Here is a 23,056-nt window from a genome sequence, read left to right on the forward strand (position 1 = left end):
CTGCTGATCCTAATTGTGAAAACACACCACATCTAGTTAAATTAGATCATTGATAAGCTGTATTTTATTGTGCAAACTGGGGTTTTATTTTAATTTTTGATATTTACAATGTGGGGGGAATGGAAAGTCTGGCTTATTTCGATAGGACGAGCTCATTTAATTTGGAGTTCTGTTCCATCCTCACAGCTTTAATGAATCACCTACTAGAGGTGATTCATCTCAGCATTTTCATTCTCAAAAATAAATCAATTAAAACCTTAACAGTATTGTAAAAGTCAAATATTAAATGCAACAGGCGGCAACAGAAATGTAAATAAAATACAATTAAATATTGCATTAATTCCACAAAGACCCATCCTTCTGTCTCTGATTGGTCAATTAAGGTCAGGCCTATTTAAGCTGGACCAACACCTGCATGAAGCCTCAGACAAATATTTATCATCTGTATATTATAATTAAAAAATTGTTTTTCCTGTTCCTCTTGATGTCTCTTCCATACAACTGCAGTCTTTTTTTAGTGACTTTGATGGAATATCCGCCTACATGTTTTGAACGCTTCCCTGCTCCAACAAAGCTGATTCAGATGAATGGGTCGTTATTAGAGCTTAAAGATAAGTCAACCATTTGCATCAGGTGTGTTGAACAGAGAAACCTCTAGAAAAGGGGTGTCAAACTCATTTTACTTCCGGGCCACATAAGGCAGAATTTGGCAAATTATTACAATACATTACAATACTACTAAAAAAATCCAATACAAAAAAAATGGATTTAATAAAAACAAGTCTACCTTTATCAAAAGCACTTGTGAATATTATTGTAAGTTTATTTGACTATACAGGTATTGTGTTTTAACGAGAACTTTGCATTTTGTTCAACTGTAAGCCAAATATGATAAATTGATGAGATGACGCAAACTGTTTTCAGTTATGTTGTGAGACCAAGTATCCAAACACCCTTCACTAAAAACTCTTAAAACTTTTATGTCTCAAGCTCCAGGAAAAACTATACCAAACACGCTGAATCCTTAGCTGAACTGTCTCTGAACGATTTGTTCCAGATTTCCTGATCTTTCTTCATAATGTGTCCAGTTTGTTTTGACAATTTTTATTGTCCTATTTGAAATGATGACTAAAGTTGCAGTTTGTTTGGGAGCACACAACTGTGCACTTTACAAACTGAGAGAAAAGTCTAATCTAGGAGTGGCTTACAAAATATCAAAGCGCATAGTAGTACGACCAGTACTTTTACAAACTTTTCAAACAATGTTCTGATCAATTCACACAATATTTCATAGTAACTTTTTTTTGTATTTATATTTTTAATATTTAATTATCAGGCACTTGGTTCGTTATCTCAGTGTTTTTCAATTTTAATTGCCTGTGTCACACTCCCCCAAGATTGTCAGTGTGTGTGTGTGTGTGTGTGCGTGTTACATCATCCAACCAGATCACGTGGGATTCAGCCTAATTACCAGATAACATCATCAGGTCCAACGTTCCCTAAAGACTGTACATAGCCTTCAGTGTGGCAATTATTAAAAGTGAACAGGTTGTTGTTCATTTAATTTATTTTTCAATTACAGCACCACATGTTCTTTTTTTTAATTTGTGAACTAAAATGAGACACAATTAATTAGAATAAATTAAAAAGCTGATAATATTAATTAAGCCTATGAGGGAGTTTTGTCTTTTTTCTATCACTATTTCCTAACCCTTAGATGCATTAGAATTGGTTTTTGTTCATTAATTGTTTCTTGGTGTTCTTCTCTGGCCGAAACAATATGATGAAACACTTGGGAGCAAAAATACACAGAATTAGTCCAAAACTGGAGGCCAGGATGGCAAATATCTCCACAGCCACCGTAAATTTACCAGGTGAGCTGACGTAAGCTGGGATAAATGTGATCCAGACAGCACAGAATATCAACATGCTGAAGGTGATGAGCTTGGCTTCATTAAAATTGTCAGGCAGTTTTCGTGCCAGGACAGCTAACACGAAACAAAAGACGGCCAATAGGCCAATGTACCCAAGAACTGCCCAGAACCCAAGAGCTGAACCTAAAGCACACTCCAGGATAATCTTCTCTTTGTATGTGGTCAGGTTTTTTAGTGGAAAAGGGGGACTAACAGCCAACCAGATAGTACATATTAAAACTTGAATAAATGTGAAGGACACTACTGTCATTCTTTGCTGTAGAGGACCAAACCACTTCATGGCATTACTACCAGGAAGTGTAGCTTTGAAGGCCATTAGCACCACCATAGTTTTCCCAAGAACACAAGAGATGCACAGGACAAAGGTGATTCCAAACGCTGTGTGACGCAGCATACAGGACCACTCAGAGGGTGTCCCCATAAATGTTAATGAACATAAGAAACACAGAGCCAGTGAGAAGAGCAGCAGGAAGCTCAGTTCAGAGTTATTAGCCCTGACAATCGGCGAAGTCCTGTGACGAAAGAACACTGCTGCTGTAATAATGGCCAGACAGGCACCACCAACTGAGAATGCAGCCAGGATGACTCCAAGGAACTCGTCAAAGGAAAGAAACTCCACTGGTTTTGGGAAACATGTGCTTCTTTCTGCATTAGACCAGAACTCCCTCGGGCAAGGGAAGCAGTCTGATGAATCTGGGAAAAAAAAGTTCAGACGGCAAAATCAGAATTCTTTCAAAATCAGATCTTCTAAGGTAGACTGTCCACACTGTTAATTGTTGGGGATCAAATCTGGTTGATTCTTCCTGACATGATTAACTTGTCTGCATGGGTTGCATTGGTAATGGTGTAGTCATACCCACATTTGTGGTGCAACTTTCAAACACAACTAATTCAGAATTGTTCTGGCCGCCTGAACAAGGCCAAAGACTTAAATCAGTCATATTTTAAATGACTAAAACATCTCATTTTACCTGTAGAATTGCTGATCTCTCCCTCAGGACATGGAACACAATCATAACAGCAGATGGGTTTCCCTTTCTGTAAGACTTTACGAGTTCCTGGAGGACAACTGTCAGTGCACACTGATGATGGCACCTGTCACAGAGATTACAGACAAACTCACACACAGATCTGCCCTCACTGCACAGCTGATATACATGAAATTATTACTCCTCACTTGTGTGCTACCCCCCACCCAGGTGAGGTTTCTGTTGATGCTGAATTCCTGGCCAACTGGCAGTGATGCATTGTAATGCCCCACTGTCACCAACTCAACACTGCCACTCTGACTCTGTTGCCAGTTGACCAGGTCATATGTGGCCACAGGATCCCCATTAGAATCAAATGACACTTCATAACCATTTTGAGAAAAACTGACTTTTTTCAGCTGAGTCAGAACCTGTGAGATTAAAGTGAGATAATGGAAGTAAACATGTAAAGTTAATGTGTTCGTCAAGAAAAGTACCATAAGCAACATTATCACTGACCTGTGTGGAGCCTATTTTGGTGAGTCTGTCGCACTGAGCTGTAGAATGTGTTTTCTGACACACTGAGTTGTGAATGGCATGTGCTATTGCATAGACGGCCTTGTACACCATGTTAGTGATTCGAAGCTGGGACGTGTCAGTGTACGGGCTCTGCAGAGTCTGAATGTTTTCAGTTCCATCACACTGACTCTTCTCACTGCTGACACTTGACTCTAAAAACACAGCAACAAGAAACATGTTTTTTTAGCAGCATTGCTTTATTATTACTACTGTTTTTCTGTTAAGTGTTTACTTGTAAAATGTGTTTCACATTTCATTTCAAGCCATGACCATAACTAGTTTCTTCTCAATAGTTGCTGTTAATTTTTTTTATCTGGTTAAATATATTTTCCAGCCTTTTTTTAAATTCTATTTTTTCAGCCTTTTTTTAATTTTATCTAAACCAATTTACCATTGTTATTCAATTGTTTGCTTTAAACATGAACTTTTATTACCAAATGTATTGCGTTCAGAATTCACAGTAGCTTCTCAGTGTTTACAATTTATTAGCTTTAAGTTTTTACAACAATGGTTGGAAACTGTGTCTTACTGTCCAAGTCAGCTGTATAGAGTTTTCCCTTACAAGATAATCAGGAGTTTGATCTTAAAACAGCATGATGACTTAAAAACATGCAGCTCCAAAATTCTATCAAGACAAAACAACACATCACAAGAAGGAGAATCCAACTGTTACTGTCACAGCCACTAGAGATTTACCACTGTATTGACTTTTTCCCAGCCTGCAGTTGAATTCATTCTCCCAGAATTCAGTCAGAACTGGAGACGCAGCCACTTTATTGGGCGGCAGATCCATCAGGAAGTCTCTCAGACCAGGAATGACAGATTTCTCAATTGCAAATCCAATGGCGCCGGCACAGAAAGTGAACCTCAGCATGTCTGGGTCAGTTACCCAAGCCTCGCTGCCTATCCACTGACGAGGAGGCAAAGGTTTCAGTAACAGCTCCTCAAACAGGATCCTCATGTCTCCAGAGGCTGCAAAAGCCACAACAACCATAGCTGTTGACCTGGAAAGACAAAAATTTATTTATACACATATATCATATGTAATGCATAGATAGCAACAAACAACAGTGATAATGCGGGTAAAAACCTGCGAATAACATCAGCCACTCTCTGGATCTTGCTAAGTGGGTGGGTCCGATAGAATGATTCAGAATATTCGACACAGATTCCCTCTTTGTGCGCTGCTTCCAAGAAAGATGCCATGCCATTATTGCCATAGTCAGAATCTGAGTGGACAGCACCTATCCACGTCCAGCCAAAGTGTTTCACCATCTTAGCCAGTGCTGTTGCCTGGTACTGGTCACTGGGAATTGTTCTGAAGAAGCTTGGGTACTGCTGCTTATTGGACAAGCAGGCACAAGTAGCAAAGTGGCTCACCTACAGCAAAACAAAATTGTGTAATGATTTAAAATTAATAAGATAAAAGTATAAATATTTTTAAACAAATATTTTACCACACAATCCATGTATTTACTTGAGGAATATTAAAGGGCCCAAAGACGCGCGACATGCTGATGGATGGTGTGGAACCGGACTCACCCACGATGGCTATCACTGTACCAGATTGTGAGCAGTGTTCACTGGTGTTAACCTCCAGGTCCACACCATTAGAAAGCTGGAATGCCAAATGCACTGCCATGGGCACCGCAGCGCACGAGTCATATATCTGGTAACCGAGCCTGATGCCTGGCAGGAGATCTGTGCTGTTGTTGATCTCATCGATAGCAAAGACCATTGATCGAGAGAATTGCATTTCACGAGAGTTGATACTGCACAAAGACACTGAAAGTCACTGATTCAATACATAGTTAGATGACAGCTTACACGGAAAACATTTAAAAGAGCAATTACTTGTCATTCAGAATTCACAGAAGTTTTCTCCAAGATTGTAATCAGTCAAATAAAACTTAAGTATTAATTTGTTTCTTTCTTGTTGAATATTAAAAAACAAATGTTTTCTTTTAAGAAACACCTTTTCAAAGTGAGACAACAGTGCTACAATACATATAATAAGCATGATGACATATTGCAAAAGTGACATATGAAAATGCAAACTATGAGGCTTTTAAAATGTAAACAAATATAAGAGACTGTTCCAAATATGTGCAGGATAATAATTTAAAGCTGCTTCTCAGTAATGTTTTCATTATTATTTAGTAACATGATTTTAAGCATATCAAACAAACATTTCTCTCCTCACACAGTCTGTTCCGCGTTAATCCCCCACTTCTCCCTCTTACTGACCTCCCTGTGCACCTCAGTGGCTCAGGTGTAGAGGTGTAGTTATGCTTCACCGTGTGCAGGGAGTAGTGTATGGAGAAAACACCACCGATAATATAGTCACCATCCATAGAGAATGCAGGTAGATGAGCTTTGCCCAGCAGCTTACATTTCACAGTACTGATCCTGGCACCAGACCCGGGCACTGTGAGCCCAGACCTTTGTTTCAGACCAACCTGAGAACCATTGAAGACAAGAGCTGAGTTCAGTTCAAACAAACCCAGAGCTAATCTCAGGCCAATAAAGAGAGCTGAGACCTCCATCACCCAAGCGTCTGCATGTAGAAGTGTGTTATCACTACTTTATATAACTTTTAAAACTATAGATTCCCTCCCACTCCACATCAGCGATTTGTTCATCAGAGAGACAAGACCTTTCGTCAGTGGTCTTTTAATTATATTTCTTTTTAGTTCTTTGGGATGCACACGTGTATAAGCACAAACCTCAACAACTGATGTTGATTCAACAGTGGAGGGAAAGTAAACAGCCAAAAGACAAATTGATATTTTTGAAATGGTTGACAAATCCACTAAATATACTGTGCTTTTTTACTTTTTTACACTCATCCTGAAATTAAAGGCCCCACAAAAAGGTTTGGTGTATTGCTACCATCTAGTGGACATGCTCGTAGCCACTTCACATTATGTGCATTTGTTTGAGTTGTTTGACTGATGTGTTGAACTTATTATCCACTCAATGATTTTTGGACATGAATAATAACATGTATTAGTTTAACGGATTGTAGTGACTACCATTCTGTCTGGTGTCCAGTTTAGTCTGTTGATGTTACTCTTTAGGCTCAGATGTCACTGGTAGAGTTACTATGGTTGTAAACCATCACTGCAATGGCTCCTTAGTCATGTAGAATTACAAAACTCCATCAACAAAGTTGTCACTGCACTTCAGATCCGGCACACTGCTCACTTATCTCAGTGTTTCTCCATTTTCATTGCCCATGTCAACAACGAAGTGACTCAGGTTGCACACTCTCTACGGACAAAAAAAATTCAAGGAAAAAGCATGTGCAGTCAAGTTCTGTGTTTTTCTGGGGTTATGTCTGGAATATCATGTGAAAAATGTGTGAATATAAAATATGCCAATAATCGACTTAGGCAAATTATGTGTTTATAATTTTAACTCCTTCCTAAATTTACACGTACTTGGATTGACCTTTGTTCATTTTTGTTCTCTGGTGTGAACTATATGATGAAACACTCTGGCACACTCCCTAAAGATCTTCTGTGTGTGTGTGTGTGTGTGTATGTATGTGTGTGTGGGTGTGTGTGTGTGTCAGATGATGTAACTTCATGATGCAGTGTGTCATCAGCACTCCAATACTAACTCTTTCATGTCAACATGCAATGCCCTCAAACCTTTACATCACCCAACCAGCTCACATGGGTGTCGGCCGCATGATTAGAGATTAGATACCATCAGGGCCAATGTTCCCTAAAGACTAGATACACCCTACAAAGTAACAATTATAATGAATTACATTTTCACCAACTTTTTCAAAATTGGGATATTTTGTGACCCAAACTTTATAAGTGAACACATTGTTGTTTATTTTACACTAAAGCACAACAGGTAAAATATTGTAGTAATTTGGGGGAACACATTTAAACATTCACACAATTATCATGTGAACACAATATGATGAAGCACTTTGGAGCAAAAAATACACATAATTAGTCCAAATATCTCCACAGCCAAAGTAGATTTACCAGGTGAGCTGACGTAAACTGGAATAAATGTGATCCAAACTGCACAGAATATTAACATGCTGAAGGTGATGAGATTAATTGTCAGGTAATATTTGGGCCACAACAGCTGACACAAAACAAAAGACGGCCAATAGGCCAATGTACCCAAGAACTGCCCAGAACCCAAGAGCTGAACCTAAAGCACGCTCCAGGATAATCTCCTCTTTGTATGTGAAGAAGAACTACTCTCTTTGTAGCTGCTGAGATGCAGAGCATCCACCGTGCCAGAGGGGGAGCTGTGTATCTGAGAGCTGGCCTAGCAATTACGTCACTTCCAGGTACCTAGCCAATCATTTGTTATCTGGTGAAACACTCTGGCACATTACCTAAAGATCTTCTGTGTGTGTGTGGTCAGATGATGTCACTTCATGTCATGTGTCATCAGCACTCCAACACCCACTTCACATGCCAACATGCAATGCCCTCAAACCCTTACATCACCCAACCAGATCACATGGATGTCGGCCTCATGATTAGAGATTAGATACCATCAGGGCCAGTGTTCCCTAAAGACTGGATACACCCTATAATGTAACAATGATAATAAATGACAATGTCAAAAACCTTTTTCAAAATTGTGATATATTGTGACCCAAACTTTATAAGTGAACACATTGTTGTTTATTTTACACTTCAAGCTCAAATGTAAGTAATTTGTGGGAAAACATTTAAACATTCACACAATTTGATTAATTTTAATTGTAATTATACAATTATAATTAAATATAATAACACCAATAGTCTATTTAAGGGACGTTTGTAGTTTTTCTTTCACTATTTCCTTACCTTAGATACACTATGATTGGTTTTTGTTCATTAATTGTTTCTTGGTGTTCTTCTCTGGCCGAAACAATATGATGAAACACTTTGGAGCAAAGATACACAGAAAGAGTCCAAAACTTGAGGCCAGGATGGCAAATATCTCCACAGCCACAGTAAATTTACCAGGTGAGCTGACGTAAGCTGGGATAAATGTGATCCAGACTGCACAGAATATCAACATGCTGAAGGTGATGAGCTTGGCTTCATTAAAATTGTCAGGTAGTTTTCGAGCCACAACAGCTAACGCGAAACAAAATACGGCCAGTATGCCAATGTACCCAAGAACTGCCCAGAACCCAAGAGCTGAACCTAAAGCACACTCCAGGATAATCTTCTCTTTGTATGTGGTCAGGTTTTTTAGTGGAAAAGGGGGGCTAACAGCCAACCAGATAGTACATATTAAAACTTGAATAAATGTGAAGGACACTACTGTCATTCTTTGCTGTAGAGGACCAAACCACTTCATGACATTACTACCAGGAAGTGTAGCTTTGAAGGCCATTAGCACCACCATAGTTTTCCCAAGAACACAAGAGATGCACAGGACAAAGGTGATTCCAAAAGCTGTGTGACGCAGCATACAGGACCACTCAGAGGGTGTTCCTATAAATGTTAATGAACATAAGAAACACAGGGCCAGTGAGAAGAGCAGCAGGAAGCTCAGTTCAGAGTTATTAGCCCTGACAATCGGCGAAGTCCTGTGACGAAAGAACACTGCTGCTGTAATAATGGCCAGACAGGCACCACCAATTGAGAACGCAGCCAGGATGATTCCAAGGAACTCGTCAAAGGAAAGAAACTCCACTGGTTTTGGGAAACATGTGCTTCTTTCTGCATTAGACCAGAACTCCCTCGGGCAAGAGAAGCAGTCTGATGAATCTGGAAAGTTCAGACGGCAAATCAGAATTCTTTCAAAATCAGACATTTAAGGTAAAGGTAATGTCCACACTGTTAATTGTAGGGGATCAAATCTGATCTGTCCTGACATGATTAACTTCTCTGCATGGGTTGCATTGGGTCAAAGACTTAAATCAGTCATATTTTTTTTACCTGTAGAATTGCTGATCTCTCCCTCAGGACATGGAACACAATCATAACAGCAGATGGGTTTCCCTTTCTGTAAGACTTTTCGAGTTCCTGGAGGACAACTGTCAGTGCACACTGATGATGGCACCTGTCACAGAGATACAGACAAACTCACACACAGATCTGCCCTCACTGCACAGCCGAAAGACATGAAATTATTGCTCCTCACTTGTGTGCTACCCCCCACCCAGGTGAGGTTTCTGTTGATGCTGAATTCCTGGCCAACTGGCAGTGATGCATTGTAATGCCCCACTGTCACCAACTCAACACTGCCACTCTGACTCTGTTGCCAGTTGACCAGGTCATATGTGGCCACAGGATCCCCATTGGCATCAAATGACACTTCATAACCATTTTGAGAAAAACTGACTTTTTTCAGCTCTGTCAGAACCTGTGAGATTAAAGTGAGATAATGGAAGTAAAAAATGTAAAGTTAATGTATTCATCTTGTAAAAGAAAAGTACTATAAGCAGCATTATCACTGACCTGTGTGGAGCCTATTTTGGTAAGTGTGTCGCACTGAGCTGTAGAATTTGTTTTCTGACACACTGAGTTGTGAATGGCATGTGCTATTGCATAGACGGCCTTGTACACCATGTTAGTGATTCGAAGCTGGGACGTGTCAGTGTACGGGCTCTGCAGAGTCTGAATGTTTTCAGTTCCATCACACTGACTCTTCTCACTGCTGACAGTTGACTCTAAAAACACAGCAACAAGAAACATGTTTTAGCAGCACTGCTTTATTATTACTACTGTGTTTCTATTTAGTGTTGTACAATATCCCGAATTCACCTTTTTTGTAACATGACCTTATATTTATTTAGTTTGAATTGTGTCTGTTAAACCATATTTTAATTTATCTATAGCAAGCCATCCCTGTAAAAAGTTAACCTTAAACATGAGCTGATATAATCCACTTTATTGTGTTCAGAATACACAAATGTCTGTCATTGTTTCCCTTCATATTAGTAAATGCACTTTTTTAATTCAGCTTGGTGGCCAGAAGTCTGTCCATGATTTAAGGACTTCAATGATTAAATTGTGCTTTTTCCCCCAATACAGTGGTGTTTAAAAATGCCTTAGATCATGTACATCTGTATTTACTTTTGCCCAGCCTGCAGTTGAATTCATTCTCCCAGAATTCAGTCAGCACTGGAGACGCAGCCACTTTATTGGGCGGCAGATCCATCAGGAAGTCTCTCAGACCAGGGATGACAGATTTCTCAATTGCAAATCCAATGGCACCGGCACAGAAAGTGAACCTCAGCATGTCTGGGTCAGTTACCCAGGACTCACTGCCTATCCACTGACGAGGAGGCAAAGGTTTCAGCAACAGCTCTTCAAACAGGATCCTCATGTCTCCAGAGGATGCAAAAGCCACAACAACCATAGCTGTTGACCTGGAAAGACAAAAAGACAATTAATTTATACACATATATCATATTTAAAAAAAAGAATGACATGTCAGTTATGTGTGATTTATTATTAAACAACTTATGCATTAAGTGTCAATACCAGGATCACAAAACAACAATGATGTAGAAACCTGCAAATAACATCAGCCACTCTCTGGATCTTGCTAAGTGGGTGGGTCCGATAGAATGATTCAGAATATTCGACACAGATTCCCTCTTTGTGCGCTGCTTCCAGGAAAGAAGCCATGCCATTATTGCCATAGTCAGAATCTGAGTGGATAGTACCTATCCACGTCCAGCCAAAGTGTTTCACCATCTTAGCCAGTGCTGTTGCCTGGTACTGGTCACTGGGAATTGTTCTGAAGAAGCTTGGGTACTGCTGCTTATTGGACAAGCAGGCACAAGTAGCAAAGTGGCTCACCTACAGCAAAACAAAACGATTATTGCAAATGATTAAAATAAAAGCATGAGTCAATTTTTGAACAAAACACAATCCATGTATTTACTTGAGGAATATTAAAGGGCCCAAAGACGCGCGACATGCTGATGGATGGTGTGGAACCAGACTCACCCACGATGGCTATCACTGTACCAGATTGTGAGCAGTGGTCACTGGTGTTAACCTCCAGGTCCTCACCGTTAGAAAGCTGAAATGCCAAATGCACTGCCATGGGCACCGCAGCGCACGAGTCATATATCTGGTAACCGAGCCTGATGCCTGGCAGGAGATCTGTGCTGTTGTTGATCTCATCGATAGCAAAGACCATTGATTGAGACATCTGTAGTTCACGAGGGTCGATACTGCACAAAAACATTTACATTACATTTTCACAGACATTTTCTCCAACATTATAATCAGTCCAATAAAAATTGAGAAATAATTTGTTCCTGACCGGGCTGAATATTAAACACACAAAGAAGATCTAATACCTACAAATTATAGGACTAATACTGATGTGGTCCTGTACATACATTTTCACCATACTTTAAAAGCAGAACAGCTGTACATTACATATAAATGGCCTTGTGATAAATGGCAAAATAATCACAAGACAATACAAAAGAAGCATTGAGAGATAAATTGCATAATAATTTATGCAATTTATGCAATTGCTTCTCAATAATGTTTTCAGTGTTATTTCGTAACATGACTTTAAGCATTTTAAGCACATGAAGAAACATTTCTCTCCTCACACAGTCTGCCCTCGTTTAATCCCCCACTTCTCCCTCTTACTGACCTCCCTGTGCACCTCAGTGGCTCAGGTGTAGATGTGTAGTTTTGCTTCACTCTGTGCATGTAGTGGTGTATTGAGAAAACACCACCAATAATATAGTCACCGTCCATAGAGAATGCAGGTAGATGAGCTTTGCCCAGCAGCTTACATTTCACAGTACTGATCGTGGCACCAGACCTGAGCACTGTGTGCCCAGACCTTTGTTTCAGACCAACCTGAGAACCATTGAAGGCAAGAGCTGAGTTCAGTTCAAACAAACCCAGAGCTAATCTCAGGCCAATAAAGAGAGCTGAGATCTCCATCACCCAAGTGTCTGCATGTAGAAGTGTGTTATCACTGCTTTATATAACTTTTCAAACTGTAGATTCCCTCCCATTCTACGTCAGCTATCCATTCATCTGAGAGACAAGCCCTACTTGGTGATTGTTTTAAGGCTTCAGGTGTTTGATTATGTCCTTAGAGTTTCTCAGTAATATAGTAGAAAAGAATAGATATTTATTGTGCCTTTCTGCATGGAGTTTGCACGTTCTCCTCGTGTGTGCGTGGGTTTTCTTCAGGTTCTCCAGTTTTCTCCCACATTCCAAAAACATGTAGATTTGGGGATTAGGCAAATTGAACACTCTAAATTGACCATAGGTGTGAGTGTAAGGGTGAATGGTTTCTTGTCTCTATGTATCCCTGTGATGGACTGTCCATCAAGGTCCATCAGGTGTTGGGGAGAATGGCTTGACACAGCTTCCTGAGTAAGTACAGTCTTTGTTGTGCCTCCACCACCTGATGAGAGATGTTTGTGGACTAGATGAAGTCGGCTGTGATGTGGACCCCAAAAAAGTTGAAGCTCTCAACCCTCTCTACCTCATCTCTGTCAATTTAGAGGGCTAGAAGTCAATTATCACCTCCATGGTCTTGGCTGAGTTCAAGACCAGGTTGTTATTGTCACACCATTGCCTCAGATACCAGACCTCCTCCCTGTAGGCGTATTCATTGTTGTCCTTAATCAGTCCTATGATGCTGGTCAGCAAATTTGACGATGGTGTTGCTGGTGTGAATGGGACAACAGTCATGCGTGATGAGGGAGTAGAGGAAGGGGCTGAGGACACACTGAGAGCTGTTATTAGGGCATCCTCTGTTGACATGTTTGCCCTATATGCAAACTAGTGTGTCTCAAGGTCTACAGGAAGGAATGGTGGCTTTAATGTGAGACATTATGAGTCTCTCAAAATTCCCGTCATTTGTTGATGATGGGAGTTAAAGCAACTGGGCGACAAGTCGTTCAAGCAGCTCACTGTGTTCTTGGGCACTGAAACAATTGTGGCTGAGTTAAGGCAGGTTGGAACTGCAGACTGCAGTAGCAAGGCGTTGAAGATGGTGGTGAAAACCACAGATAACTGACCTTAAGTGCCAGCTGCTCTCCTCACGTTAACTCTGTGCAGGGTGGCTCTGACCTGATGCTGCTGCTGCAGCTGCAGCTGGATGGGGCGTCATCCCTCTCTGTAAGAGCAAGATAGGTGTGGGGCTCTCTGTTGCATTGGTCGAAGCGGGCGAAGAACTGGTTCAGGTAAATAGGTGCTGTCAGCCGATGTGTGGGTGACCTTGTGACCATCATTGTGTGCTCTGAGCAGGCCACAGACGTTGATGTTGAGTCACAGATTCTAGTGCAGGAACACTTGAACAGTCTTTGTTGTGGTTACACACTCAGTGCCGAAGGTGACTTTAGAGAGTACAGCAGATGTGTGCCCCTCCAGGTCAGTCCCCTCTCCAAATATCCCCCAATCTGTAGAGTCAAAACAGTCCTGTAGAGCTGCAGTGGCTTCCTCAGTACACACCTGAACTCATGCTCATGTTTTTGTAGAATCTATGCAGGACAGACTTCAGGTTTGTGTGGTTAAAGTTTCCTGCCGCAAAAACAACACAGTCTGTGTGCGGCGTTAGCTATTGATTAATAGAGCACTGTAGCATCTCCGAGGCTAACTGTCACTCCGGCAGTTTGCCCCGCCCCCTCCTCCGCTGGCCTACCGGTCCTGATTACACACACCTGCTCACAATTAAGTCATGTGAACTTTTAAAGACTCTCTGTTTCCTTGTTTCAGTGCCAGTGTGTTTCGTCCATGCCAGATCACCAGAGCTCTTCGTCACAGCCACAGTTTTGTCAAGGAATCCACAAGTTTTCGATCCTCTTAGTGAGCGACGTTTTTGTTTGTAAGTTTTCTTATCGTAGCCTTTCTGCTGATACCTTAGTTAATATGTATAGCCCTTTTGTTTTCCTCCTTGGGAGAGATTTCTGTTCATAAATTTTCACAGTCATTTTAGGAACTCCAATCACTAGGATTGTGATTTTTTTTTTTATTGATAGATTGATTAGATCCAATCATTTAGATTGCGTTTTGTTTTCGACCACATTCTCGGTTAGTTAAAGATCGCCAATCAATAGGATTGTGCTTTTGAGTTAGATTCCATTTTGAAGTGTTTAGAGCTTTGTTTTCCTCCGTTTGGAGAGTTTTCCGCTTTGAGTTTTAGGTATTAACCATAGTCTGAGTTAGTTTCCTTTTCGGAGTGATTTTTTGTTTCACGTTCATAGTTCCACAGCGTTTCTTTTGTAGAGTGCTGCGGTCCCCATTTGTTATAGTCTTTCATAGCCTCGCTTTGTTTTCCCTCAGTAAGAGGATCTTTGTTTTGTGTTTTGCTGAAGAGTGCTAATAAAGACTGTTAAAAGTCCTCTGCGTCTGAGTCCTCTCTGAACCAGCTTGTCACTAACTTGGTGTTAGTTTTGTAGAATTATAACAAAACTCCGTCAACAAGTTGTCACTGCACTTCAGATCAGGCACACTGCTCACTTATCTCAATGTTTCTCCATTTTCATTGCCCATGTCAACAACAAAGTGTCCCAGGTTGTTATTGTCACACCATTGCCTCAGATGCCAGACCTCCTCCTTGTAGGCTTATTCATTGTTGTCCTTAATCAGTCCTATGATGGTGGTGTGGTCAGCAAATTTGCCAATGGTGTTGCTGGTGTGAATTGGAGAAGTCATGTTTTGAAACCACATTTTTAAACAATTACAAACATTTTCAAATTTGGCAATGTACCTAGTAACTCATTTATCTGTGGGGTGACTATTTTTCATCGCTTTACATACACTTTATGTAAAGTGTATTTATTATGGGCATCAAAGATTTCTGGATAGAAACACCTGGTTATGTCATTCATAAAATAATATAAGCCTTATGTTAAAGAAAGTTATGTTATATTATGTTATTTAATGCACTCCAGTTGACTAGCAAAATCAGCTCAAACTAATTCTTTGTTTATAATTTTAACTCCTTCCTAAAATTGAATGTACTTGGATTGACCTTTGTTAATTTTTGTTCTCTGGTGTGAACTACATGATGAAACACTCTGGCACTCCCTAAAGATCTTCTGTGTGTGTCTGTGTGTGTGTGTGTGTGTGTCAGATGATGTAACTTCATGTAGTGTGTCATCAGCGCTCCAATACCCACTCTTTTACATACCAACTGGCAATGCCCTCAAACCCTTACATCACCCAGCCAGATCACATGGGAGTCGGCGTCATGATTAGATACCATCAGGAGCAATGTTCCCTAAAGACTGGATACACCCTACAATGTAACAATTATAATAAATGACAATTTCACCAACTTTTTTCAAAATTGTGATATATTGTGACCCAAACTTTATGAGTGAACACATTGTTGTTTATTTTACACTTCAAGCACAACAGGTTTGTAATCTGGGGAAAAACATTTAAACAATCGCACAATCATCATGTGAAAAAGTTGTTAATATAAATATGCCAATAGTCTATTTAATGGATTTTGTCTTTCTTCTTTCACTATTTCCTTACCTTAGATCACATGTGTCAAACTGGTGGTCCGGGGGCCACATGTGGCCCTCAAATCGATTACATGCGGCCCACCCACCACTGTGGGAGGTGATGGAATAGAGACAGGATATAAGACTCAATGTATTTGCCGGCAATATTTTTAAAATAGTAATAAGACATTCGGTTGTAATCATTGCTTTATTAAATGTATTACATTCAACATGAAATTACATATATTTAAGCTGTTTTAATCACAATTATCCTCTTCATTATTTGCTAAATTTTTTTATTTAATTCTCTGTTTTTGTTCATCATAAATGTGTTTTTATTGTGAATCATTTTATATAAAAAAAAGCACTTTTACTTTGCAATTTTGTCTAATATCATAAAGAATATCTTATATTCCCCACCGGCTATAAATAGTTGTTTTTTTCCACTTTTTTTCCTCTGTCGGCCCCCAATTGACCAGACTAGATGCTAATTGGCCCCCAGGTCATTTGAGTTTGACACCCCTGCCTTAGATGCACTAGGATTGGTTTTTGTTCATTAATTGTTTCTTGGTGTTCTTTTCTGGCCGAAACAGTATGATGAAACATTTTGGAGCAAAGATACACAGAAAGAGTCCAAAACTGGAGGCCAGGATAGCAAATATCTCCACAGCCACAGTAAATTTACCAGGTGAACTGAAGTAAGCTGGGATAAATGTGATCCAAACTGCACAGAATATCAACATGCTGAAGGTGATGAGCTTGGCTTCATTAAAATTATCAGGTAGCTTTCGAGCCAGGACAGCTAACACGAAACAAAAGACGGCCAATAGGCCAATGTACCCAAGAACTGCCCAGAACCCAAGAGCTGAACCTAAAGCACACTCCAGGATAATCTTCTCTTTGTATGTGGTCAGGTTTTTTAGTGGAAAAGGGGGGCTAACAGCCAACCAGATAGTACATATTAAAACTTGAATAAATGTGAAGGACACTACTGTCATTCTTTGCTGTAGAGGACCAAACCACTTCATGACATTACTACCAGGAAGTGTAGCTTTGAAGGCCATTAGCACCACCATAGTTTTCCCAAGAACACAAGAGATGCACAGGACAAAGGTGATTCCAAAAGCTGTGTGACGCAGCATACAGGACCACTCAGAGGGTGTTCCTATAAATGTTAATGAACATAAGAAACACAGAGCCAGTGAGAAGAGCAGCAGGAAGCTCAGTTCAGAGTTATTAGCCCTGACAATCGGCGAAGTCCTGTGACGAAAGAACACTGCTGCTGTAATAATGGCCAAACAGGCACCACCAACTGAGAATACAGCCAGGATGATTCCAAGGAACTCGTCAAAGGAAAGAAACTCCACTGGTTTTGGGAAACATGTGCTTCTTTCTGCATTAGACCAGAACTCCCTCGGGCAAGGGAAGCAGTCTGATGAATCTGGAAAAAAGAGTTCAGACGGCAAATCAGAATTCTTTCAAAATCAGATCTTTTAAGGTAGATTGTCCACACTAATTATAGGGGATCAAATCTGTTTCATCCTTCCAGACATGATTAACTTGTCTGCACAGGTTGATCTGGTAATGGTGTAGCCGTACTCACATTTGTGGTGCAACTTTCTAACACAACTCGAGATGCATTCAGAATTTTTCTGGCCGTCTGGACAAGGCCAAAGACTTAAATCAGTCATATTTTTTATGCCGCTTCTGAAACATCTCATTTTACCTGTAGAATTGCTGATCTCTCCCTCAGGACATGGAACACAATCATAACAGCAGATGGGTTTCCCTTTCTGTAAGACTTTACGAGTTCCTGGAGGACAACTGTCAGTGCACACTGATGATGGCACCTGTCACAGAGATACAGACAAACTCACACACAGATCTGCCCTCACTGCACAGCTGATAGACATTAAATTATTGCTCCTCACTTGTGTGCTACCCCCCACCCAGGTGAGGTTTCTGTTGATGCTGAATTCCTGGCCAACTGGCAGTGATGCATTGTAATGCCCCACTGTCACCAACTCAACACTGCCACTCTGACTCTGTTGCCAGTTGACCAGGTCATACGTGGCCACAGGATCCCCATTGGCATCAAATGACACTTCATAACCATTTTGAGAAAAACTGACTTTTTTCAGCTCTGTCAGAACCTTTGAGATTAAAGTGAGATAAAGTAAGTAAACATTGTAAAGTTAATGTGTTAATCAAGAAAAGTACCATAAGCAGCATTATCACTGACCTGTGCGGAACCTATTTTGGTGAGTGTGTCGCACTGAGCTGTAGAATTTGTTTTCTGACACACTGAGTTGTGAATGGCATGTGCTATTGCATAGACGGCCTTGTACACCATGTTAGTGATTCGAAGCTGGGACGTGTCAGTGTACGGGCTCTGCAGAGTCTGAATGTTTTCAGTTCCATCACACTGACTCTTCTCACTGCTGACACTTGACTCTAAAAACACAGCAACAAGAAACATGTTTTTGAGAAATGACAACATCATTGCTTTATTATTACTACTGTGTTTCTATATAGTGTTGTACAATATCCTGAATTTTTTGTAACATGACCTTATTCATTTTGTTCTTTTCATCTTTTAATTTATCCATACCAAGTCATCCTTGTAAAAAGTTAACCTTGAACAGCTGATATGACCCAGTTTATTGTGTTCAGAATTGTTTCCCTTCATACTAGTAAATGCCTAGTACTTTTTTAATTCAGCTTTGTGGCCAAAAGTCAATTAATGATTTTAGGTGATGAAATTGTGCTTTTTTCCAAGACAGTGCTGTTTAAAAATGCCTTAGATCATGTACATATGTGCAGTTTTCATACCAATAACTAGAGATTTACCACTGTATTGACTTTTGCCCAGTCTGCAGTTGAATTCATTCTCCCAGAATTCAGTCAGCACTGGAGACTCAGCCACTTTATTGGGTGGCAGATCCATCAGGAAGTCTCTCAGACCAGGAATGACAGATTTCTCAATTGCAAATCCAATGGCTCCGGCACAGAAAGTGAACCTCAGCATGTCTGGGTCAGTTACCCAGGCCTCGCTGCCTATCCACTGACGAGGAGGCAAAGGTTTCTGCGACAGCTCTTCAAACAGGATCCTCATGTCTCCAGAGGATGCAAAAGCCACAACAACCATAGCTGTTGACCTGGAGAGACAATAAAGACAATTTATTTACACACAGAGTAAGAACTTGGCGTGGAGTGAGATGGGGGGGTTGTTGGTTAGCATTTGAAAATCATATGTTAATCTAATAAAGGACAAATTGCATTAAACCAAATTGATTGTTTTATTATAAATTAAGTGATGTAATTGAAGTGATTACCTGGCCTTGCTCTTTCACTTCATTGCTTCAGCGTGAGAAAAGTCATGTGTGGAGTGTGAGCGTGTGAACTTTACTTGAGACCTCTGTTAATACACATATCTCATATATTTTTTTAAAATATTAAATATCAGTTATGTGTGATTTATTATTAAATAATGTATGCATGCTGGTGTGATGAACATGTAGTGTTCATTTAATTACGGACTCTACAATCATTTTATTTGATCAGTTTGATTGTGTTTTTGTGAACAAAGTCAGTGTCAATACCAGGATTATAAACAATAATGATGTAAAAACCTGCGAATAACATCAGCCACTCTCTGGATCTTGCTAAGTGGGTCGGTCCGATAGAATGATTCAGAATATTCGACACAGATTCCCTCTTTGTGCGCTGCTTCCAGGAAAGAAGCCATGCCATTGTTGCCATAGTCAGAATCTGCGTTGATAGCACCTATCCACTTCCAGCCAAAGTGTTTCACCATCTTAGCCAGTGCTGTTGCCTGGTACTGGTCACTGGGAATTGTTCTGAAGAAGCTTGGGTACTGCTGCTTATTGGACAAGCAGGCACAAGTAGCAAAGTGGCTCACCTACAGCAAAACAAAACGATTATCACAAATGATTAAAAGAAAAGCATAAATGACATCCAAAATGTCCATTTTTGAACAAAACACAATCCATGTATTTACTTGAGGAATATTAAAGGGCCCAAAGACGCGCGACATGCTGATGGATGGTGTGGAACCAGACTCACCCACGATGGCTATCACTGTACCAGATTGTGAGCAGTGGTCACTGGTGTTAACCTCCAGGTCCTCACTGTTAGAAAGCTGAAATGCCAAATGCACTGCCATGGGCACCGCAGCGCATGAGTCATATATCTGGTAACCAAGCCTGATGCCTTGCAGGAGATCTGTGCTGTTGTTGATCTCATCGATAGCAAAGACCATTGATCGAGACATCTGTAGTTCACGAGAGTCGATACTGCAAAAAAACGTTTAAATGACATTTTCACAGATATTTTTTCCAACATTATAATCAGTCAAATAAAAATTAAGAAATAATTTGTTCCTGACCGGGTTGAATATTAAACACACAAAGAAGGAAGCTAAAACACCTTAGTCTCCCATCTGCATGTACATACATTTTCACCAAGTTTTAACAGCAAAACAGCTGTACATTACATATAAATGGCCTTGTGATAAATGGCAAAAGAAACACAAGACAATACATAAAAGAGGCATTGAGAGACAAATGAAAAATAATTAAAACAAAGAAATAAATAATAAAATTACAGCACAAGGTAGAATAAAGGCCATTCATTTGATTTAATAAAAGGCTGTGAGGAAAAAAGCAAAGTTTTCATCATCAACTTTGAGTTACTGCAGACCTGCACTTCTCTCTCTGGGAGTTTGTTCCAAATATGTGCAGCATAATAATTTAAAACTGCTTCTCAGTTATGTATTCAGTATTATTTCATAACATGACTTTCAGCACATGAACATTTCTCTCCTCACACAGTCTGCCCTCCTTTAATCCCACACTTCTCCCTCTTACTGACCTCCCTATGCACCTCAGTGTCTCAGGTGTAGAGGTGTAGTTATGCTTCCCTCTGTGCATGTAGTGGTGTATTGAGAAAACACCACCAATAATATAGTCACCGTCCATAGAGAATGCAGGTAGATGAGCTTTGCCCAGCAGCTTACATTTCACAGTACTGATCCTGGCACCAGACCCAGGCACTGTGAGCCCAGACCTTTGTTTCAGACCAACCTGAGAACCATTGAAGACAAGAGCTGAGTTCAGTTCAAACACACCCAGTGCTAATCTCAGGCCAATAAAGAGAGCTGAGATCTCCATCACCCAAGTGTCTGCATGTAGAAGTGTGTTATCACTGCTTTATATAACTTTTCAAACTATAGATTCCCGCCCACTCTACGTCACCTATTTGTTCATCTGAGAGACAAGGCCTTTACTCAGTGGTCTTTTAATTATATTTTTTTTTTAGTTCTTCGGTCTGCACACATGTATAAGTATAAACCTCAACAATTGATGTACCTGTGATGGACAGGCGACCTGTCCAGGGTGTACCCCACCTTTTGCCCTTGGTCAACTGGGATTAGTACCAGCGCCCCCCGTGACCCTCATGTGGAGGATAAAGCGGTAGAAGATGAATGAATGAGATATTTATCGTCACTGTTGCAGGAACAATGAAAAACAGTTTATCAGCTCTTCGTTAGCAGCATTAAAAATGTGCAGCACACCAGAATATAAACAGATTATATAACACTTAGTGTGGCTAGCAGTGAGCCCATGATCTGATATATTCCATAGGTCCGCGTCCAGACCCAGATTCTGTCCTGTCCGGATCCAGATCCGGAACCGTCTGATGCGTTTTACTCGGTTTTGGTGGCGATTACATTTTGACTGGTGATTCTTTTCTGACAGTGTTTCTACGGTTTCTACATGCTACTCAGTGAAAGGGACATCCTGCCTGTCTCTGATTGGCCAGCACTAGTCAGCCAATCACAGGGAGAGTAGCGCGGGCCTTCATTGAATAGATACGTGGAAAACAGCTGGTCAGAAAAGAGTGACAGCGGCAGTGACAGCGAGAGAGAAATGTAAAGGATTGAGAAGACAAGAGAGAGAGAAAAACGGCGAAAGTGTGAGTCAGTGCACCATGGCTTGTTCGAAACGGCTTAAGATTGACACCGAAAACGGGGCTTTTTATCCATAATTGACCGAGGTGTTCATGTTCATCCTTGGGGGATGAGGGAGTAGAGGAGGGGGCTGAGGACACACTGTTATAATGGCATCCTCCTCTGTTTGCCTTATATGCAGACTCATGAAGATCGAGGTCTACAGGAATGGTGGCCTTAATGTGAGACAGGATGAGTCTCTCCAAACTCCCATCGTCTGGTCGTCATGGGAGTTAAAGCAACTAGGTGATAGTTGTTCAAGCAGCTCACTGTGTTCTCAGGCACTGGGACGATGATGGCTGACTTAAGGCAGGTCTGCAGTAGCGAGAGGTTGAAGATGGTGGTCATAACCTCAGATAAATGACCTTAAGTACAGTGATTCTATCTACTCTGAAGATCGCCACCTGCTCCACTTCAATGGGGGAATGGTGAAAGTGGAGTCCACGGGTCTCTGAATCTCTGGGGGAATGGAGTCCCAGCAGTTACGGTTAAAAGTGTGGTGGTTACCACAATCCAGAACTCATGTTAAAAATAGGTGAGATTCACAAATTGAGCATAAAACATCCCTCAATGGCCACACACGCATTCGGTTGGAAACTAGGCAAAGGCTGCAGCCAAACTGAGTTCTCACACAGCTCTGCTTATTATCTTTCTTCGACTAAATGCCAGGAGTTTTAGTTACGAAGCTTTACATTCATTGGTCCTGCAAATATTTCTCTGTGACGGCCAGATCATACTTACCAAGTTCCATGTCTGCAGTGTCCTTTCACATTTTCATATGCATGTTTTGCCTTTCCTTGTTTTTTTTTTCTTTACATAACACATATGATGTAATCATGACAATCTCTGAGTAGAAATTATGTTTATGTATTTGATAGTTTGCCCTCCCATATGGCTGCCCATGCCCTCATTGGTTATATGAACATCACCCTGCATATAACAGTTAATGCTGTTACATGAAAACAGGCAGCAGGGTTGAAGGATGGCAGTGATGGGGACATTCTTAGATAATTATTTTTCCTATTGCTTCTCAACATTGATCCTTTTCTCTTCCTCCATTTACTTGTCTTCCTCTTCCGAAGGTTTTTCATCTTGTAAATTAAGGAGACAG

The 23,056-nt window shown here is 40.5% G+C and overlaps 3 protein-coding genes across 3 annotated transcripts; all 3 read right to left on the bottom strand.

Moving 5' to 3' along the window:
- Positions 1 to 1,273: 1,273 nt before the first annotated feature.
- On the bottom strand, positions 1,274 to 5,906 carry LOC131456150 (extracellular calcium-sensing receptor-like). The gene is made up of 8 exons (XM_058624211.1): positions 5,729 to 5,906; positions 4,959 to 5,253; positions 4,572 to 4,861; positions 4,178 to 4,485; positions 3,422 to 3,633; positions 3,112 to 3,333; positions 2,906 to 3,029; positions 1,274 to 2,627 (listed from the first exon to the last, which is right to left on the bottom strand). Exons 1-8 carry the CDS (start codon positions 5,833 to 5,835, stop codon positions 1,723 to 1,725), a joined length of 2,463 nt encoding a protein of 820 aa, XP_058480194.1. The 5' UTR covers positions 5,836 to 5,906; the 3' UTR covers positions 1,274 to 1,722.
- Positions 5,907 to 8,323: 2,417 nt separating this feature from the next.
- Positions 8,324 to 12,387, bottom strand: LOC131456148 (extracellular calcium-sensing receptor-like). Its single transcript, XM_058624208.1, has 8 exons — positions 12,089 to 12,387; positions 11,357 to 11,651; positions 10,982 to 11,271; positions 10,540 to 10,835; positions 9,922 to 10,133; positions 9,605 to 9,826; positions 9,400 to 9,523; positions 8,324 to 9,228 (listed from the first exon to the last, which is right to left on the bottom strand). The coding sequence occupies exons 1-8, from the start codon at positions 12,385 to 12,387 to the stop codon at positions 8,324 to 8,326; spliced, it is 2,643 nt and encodes an 880-aa protein (XP_058480191.1).
- A 3,971-nt stretch (positions 12,388 to 16,358) lies between these two features.
- Positions 16,359 to 20,929, bottom strand: LOC131456155 (extracellular calcium-sensing receptor-like). The gene is made up of 8 exons (XM_058624216.1): positions 20,808 to 20,929; positions 19,936 to 20,230; positions 19,547 to 19,836; positions 18,777 to 19,072; positions 18,157 to 18,368; positions 17,846 to 18,067; positions 17,641 to 17,764; positions 16,359 to 17,355 (listed from the first exon to the last, which is right to left on the bottom strand). Exons 1-8 carry the CDS (start codon positions 20,912 to 20,914, stop codon positions 16,451 to 16,453), a joined length of 2,451 nt encoding a protein of 816 aa, XP_058480199.1. The 5' UTR covers positions 20,915 to 20,929; the 3' UTR covers positions 16,359 to 16,450.
- Positions 20,930 to 23,056: the final 2,127 nt, after the last annotated feature.

The sequence above is a fragment of the Solea solea genome, chromosome 3 (assembly GCF_958295425.1).
Source record: "Solea solea chromosome 3, fSolSol10.1, whole genome shotgun sequence".
Taxonomy (NCBI): Eukaryota; Metazoa; Chordata; class Actinopteri; order Pleuronectiformes; family Soleidae; genus Solea; species Solea solea.

What these genes read in the sequence shown, in the direction of transcription:
- LOC131456155 (XM_058624216.1), bottom strand. Translation starts at nt 20,914, where the DNA reads ATGGACGGTGACTATATTATTGGTGGTGTTTTCTCAATACACCACTAC. An exon ending in GTGGCTGATGTTATTCGCAG is followed by an intron (nt 19,073 to 19,546) that starts GTTTTTACATCA and finishes TTGTCTCTCCAG; the next exon opens with GTCAACAGCTATGGTTGTTG. An exon ending in AGAGATCAGCAATTCTACAG is followed by an intron (nt 17,356 to 17,640) that starts GTAAAATGAGAT and finishes TCTTTTTTCCAG; the next exon opens with ATTCATCAGACTGCTTCCCT.
- LOC131456150 (XM_058624211.1), bottom strand. Translation starts at nt 5,835, where the DNA reads ATGGATGGTGACTATATTATCGGTGGTGTTTTCTCCATACACTACTCC. An exon ending in GGCCCTTTAATATTCCTCAA is followed by an intron (nt 4,862 to 4,958) that starts GTAAATACATGG and finishes GTTTTGCTGTAG; the next exon opens with GTGAGCCACTTTGCTACTTG. An exon ending in GGGTGGGGGGTAGCACACAA is followed by an intron (nt 3,030 to 3,111) that starts GTGAGGAGTAAT and finishes TCTCTGTGACAG; the next exon opens with GTGCCATCATCAGTGTGCAC.
- LOC131456148 (XM_058624208.1), bottom strand. Translation starts at nt 12,387, where the DNA reads ATGGAGATCTCAGCTCTCTTTATTGGCCTGAGATTAGCTCTGGGTTTG. An exon ending in CAACTGCAGGCTGGGCAAAA is followed by an intron (nt 10,134 to 10,539) that starts GTAAATACAGAT and finishes CTGTGTTTTTAG; the next exon opens with AGTCAACTGTCAGCAGTGAG. An exon ending in CCAAAATAGGCTCCACACAG is followed by an intron (nt 9,827 to 9,921) that starts GTCAGTGATAAT and finishes TTAATCTCACAG; the next exon opens with GTTCTGACAGAGCTGAAAAA.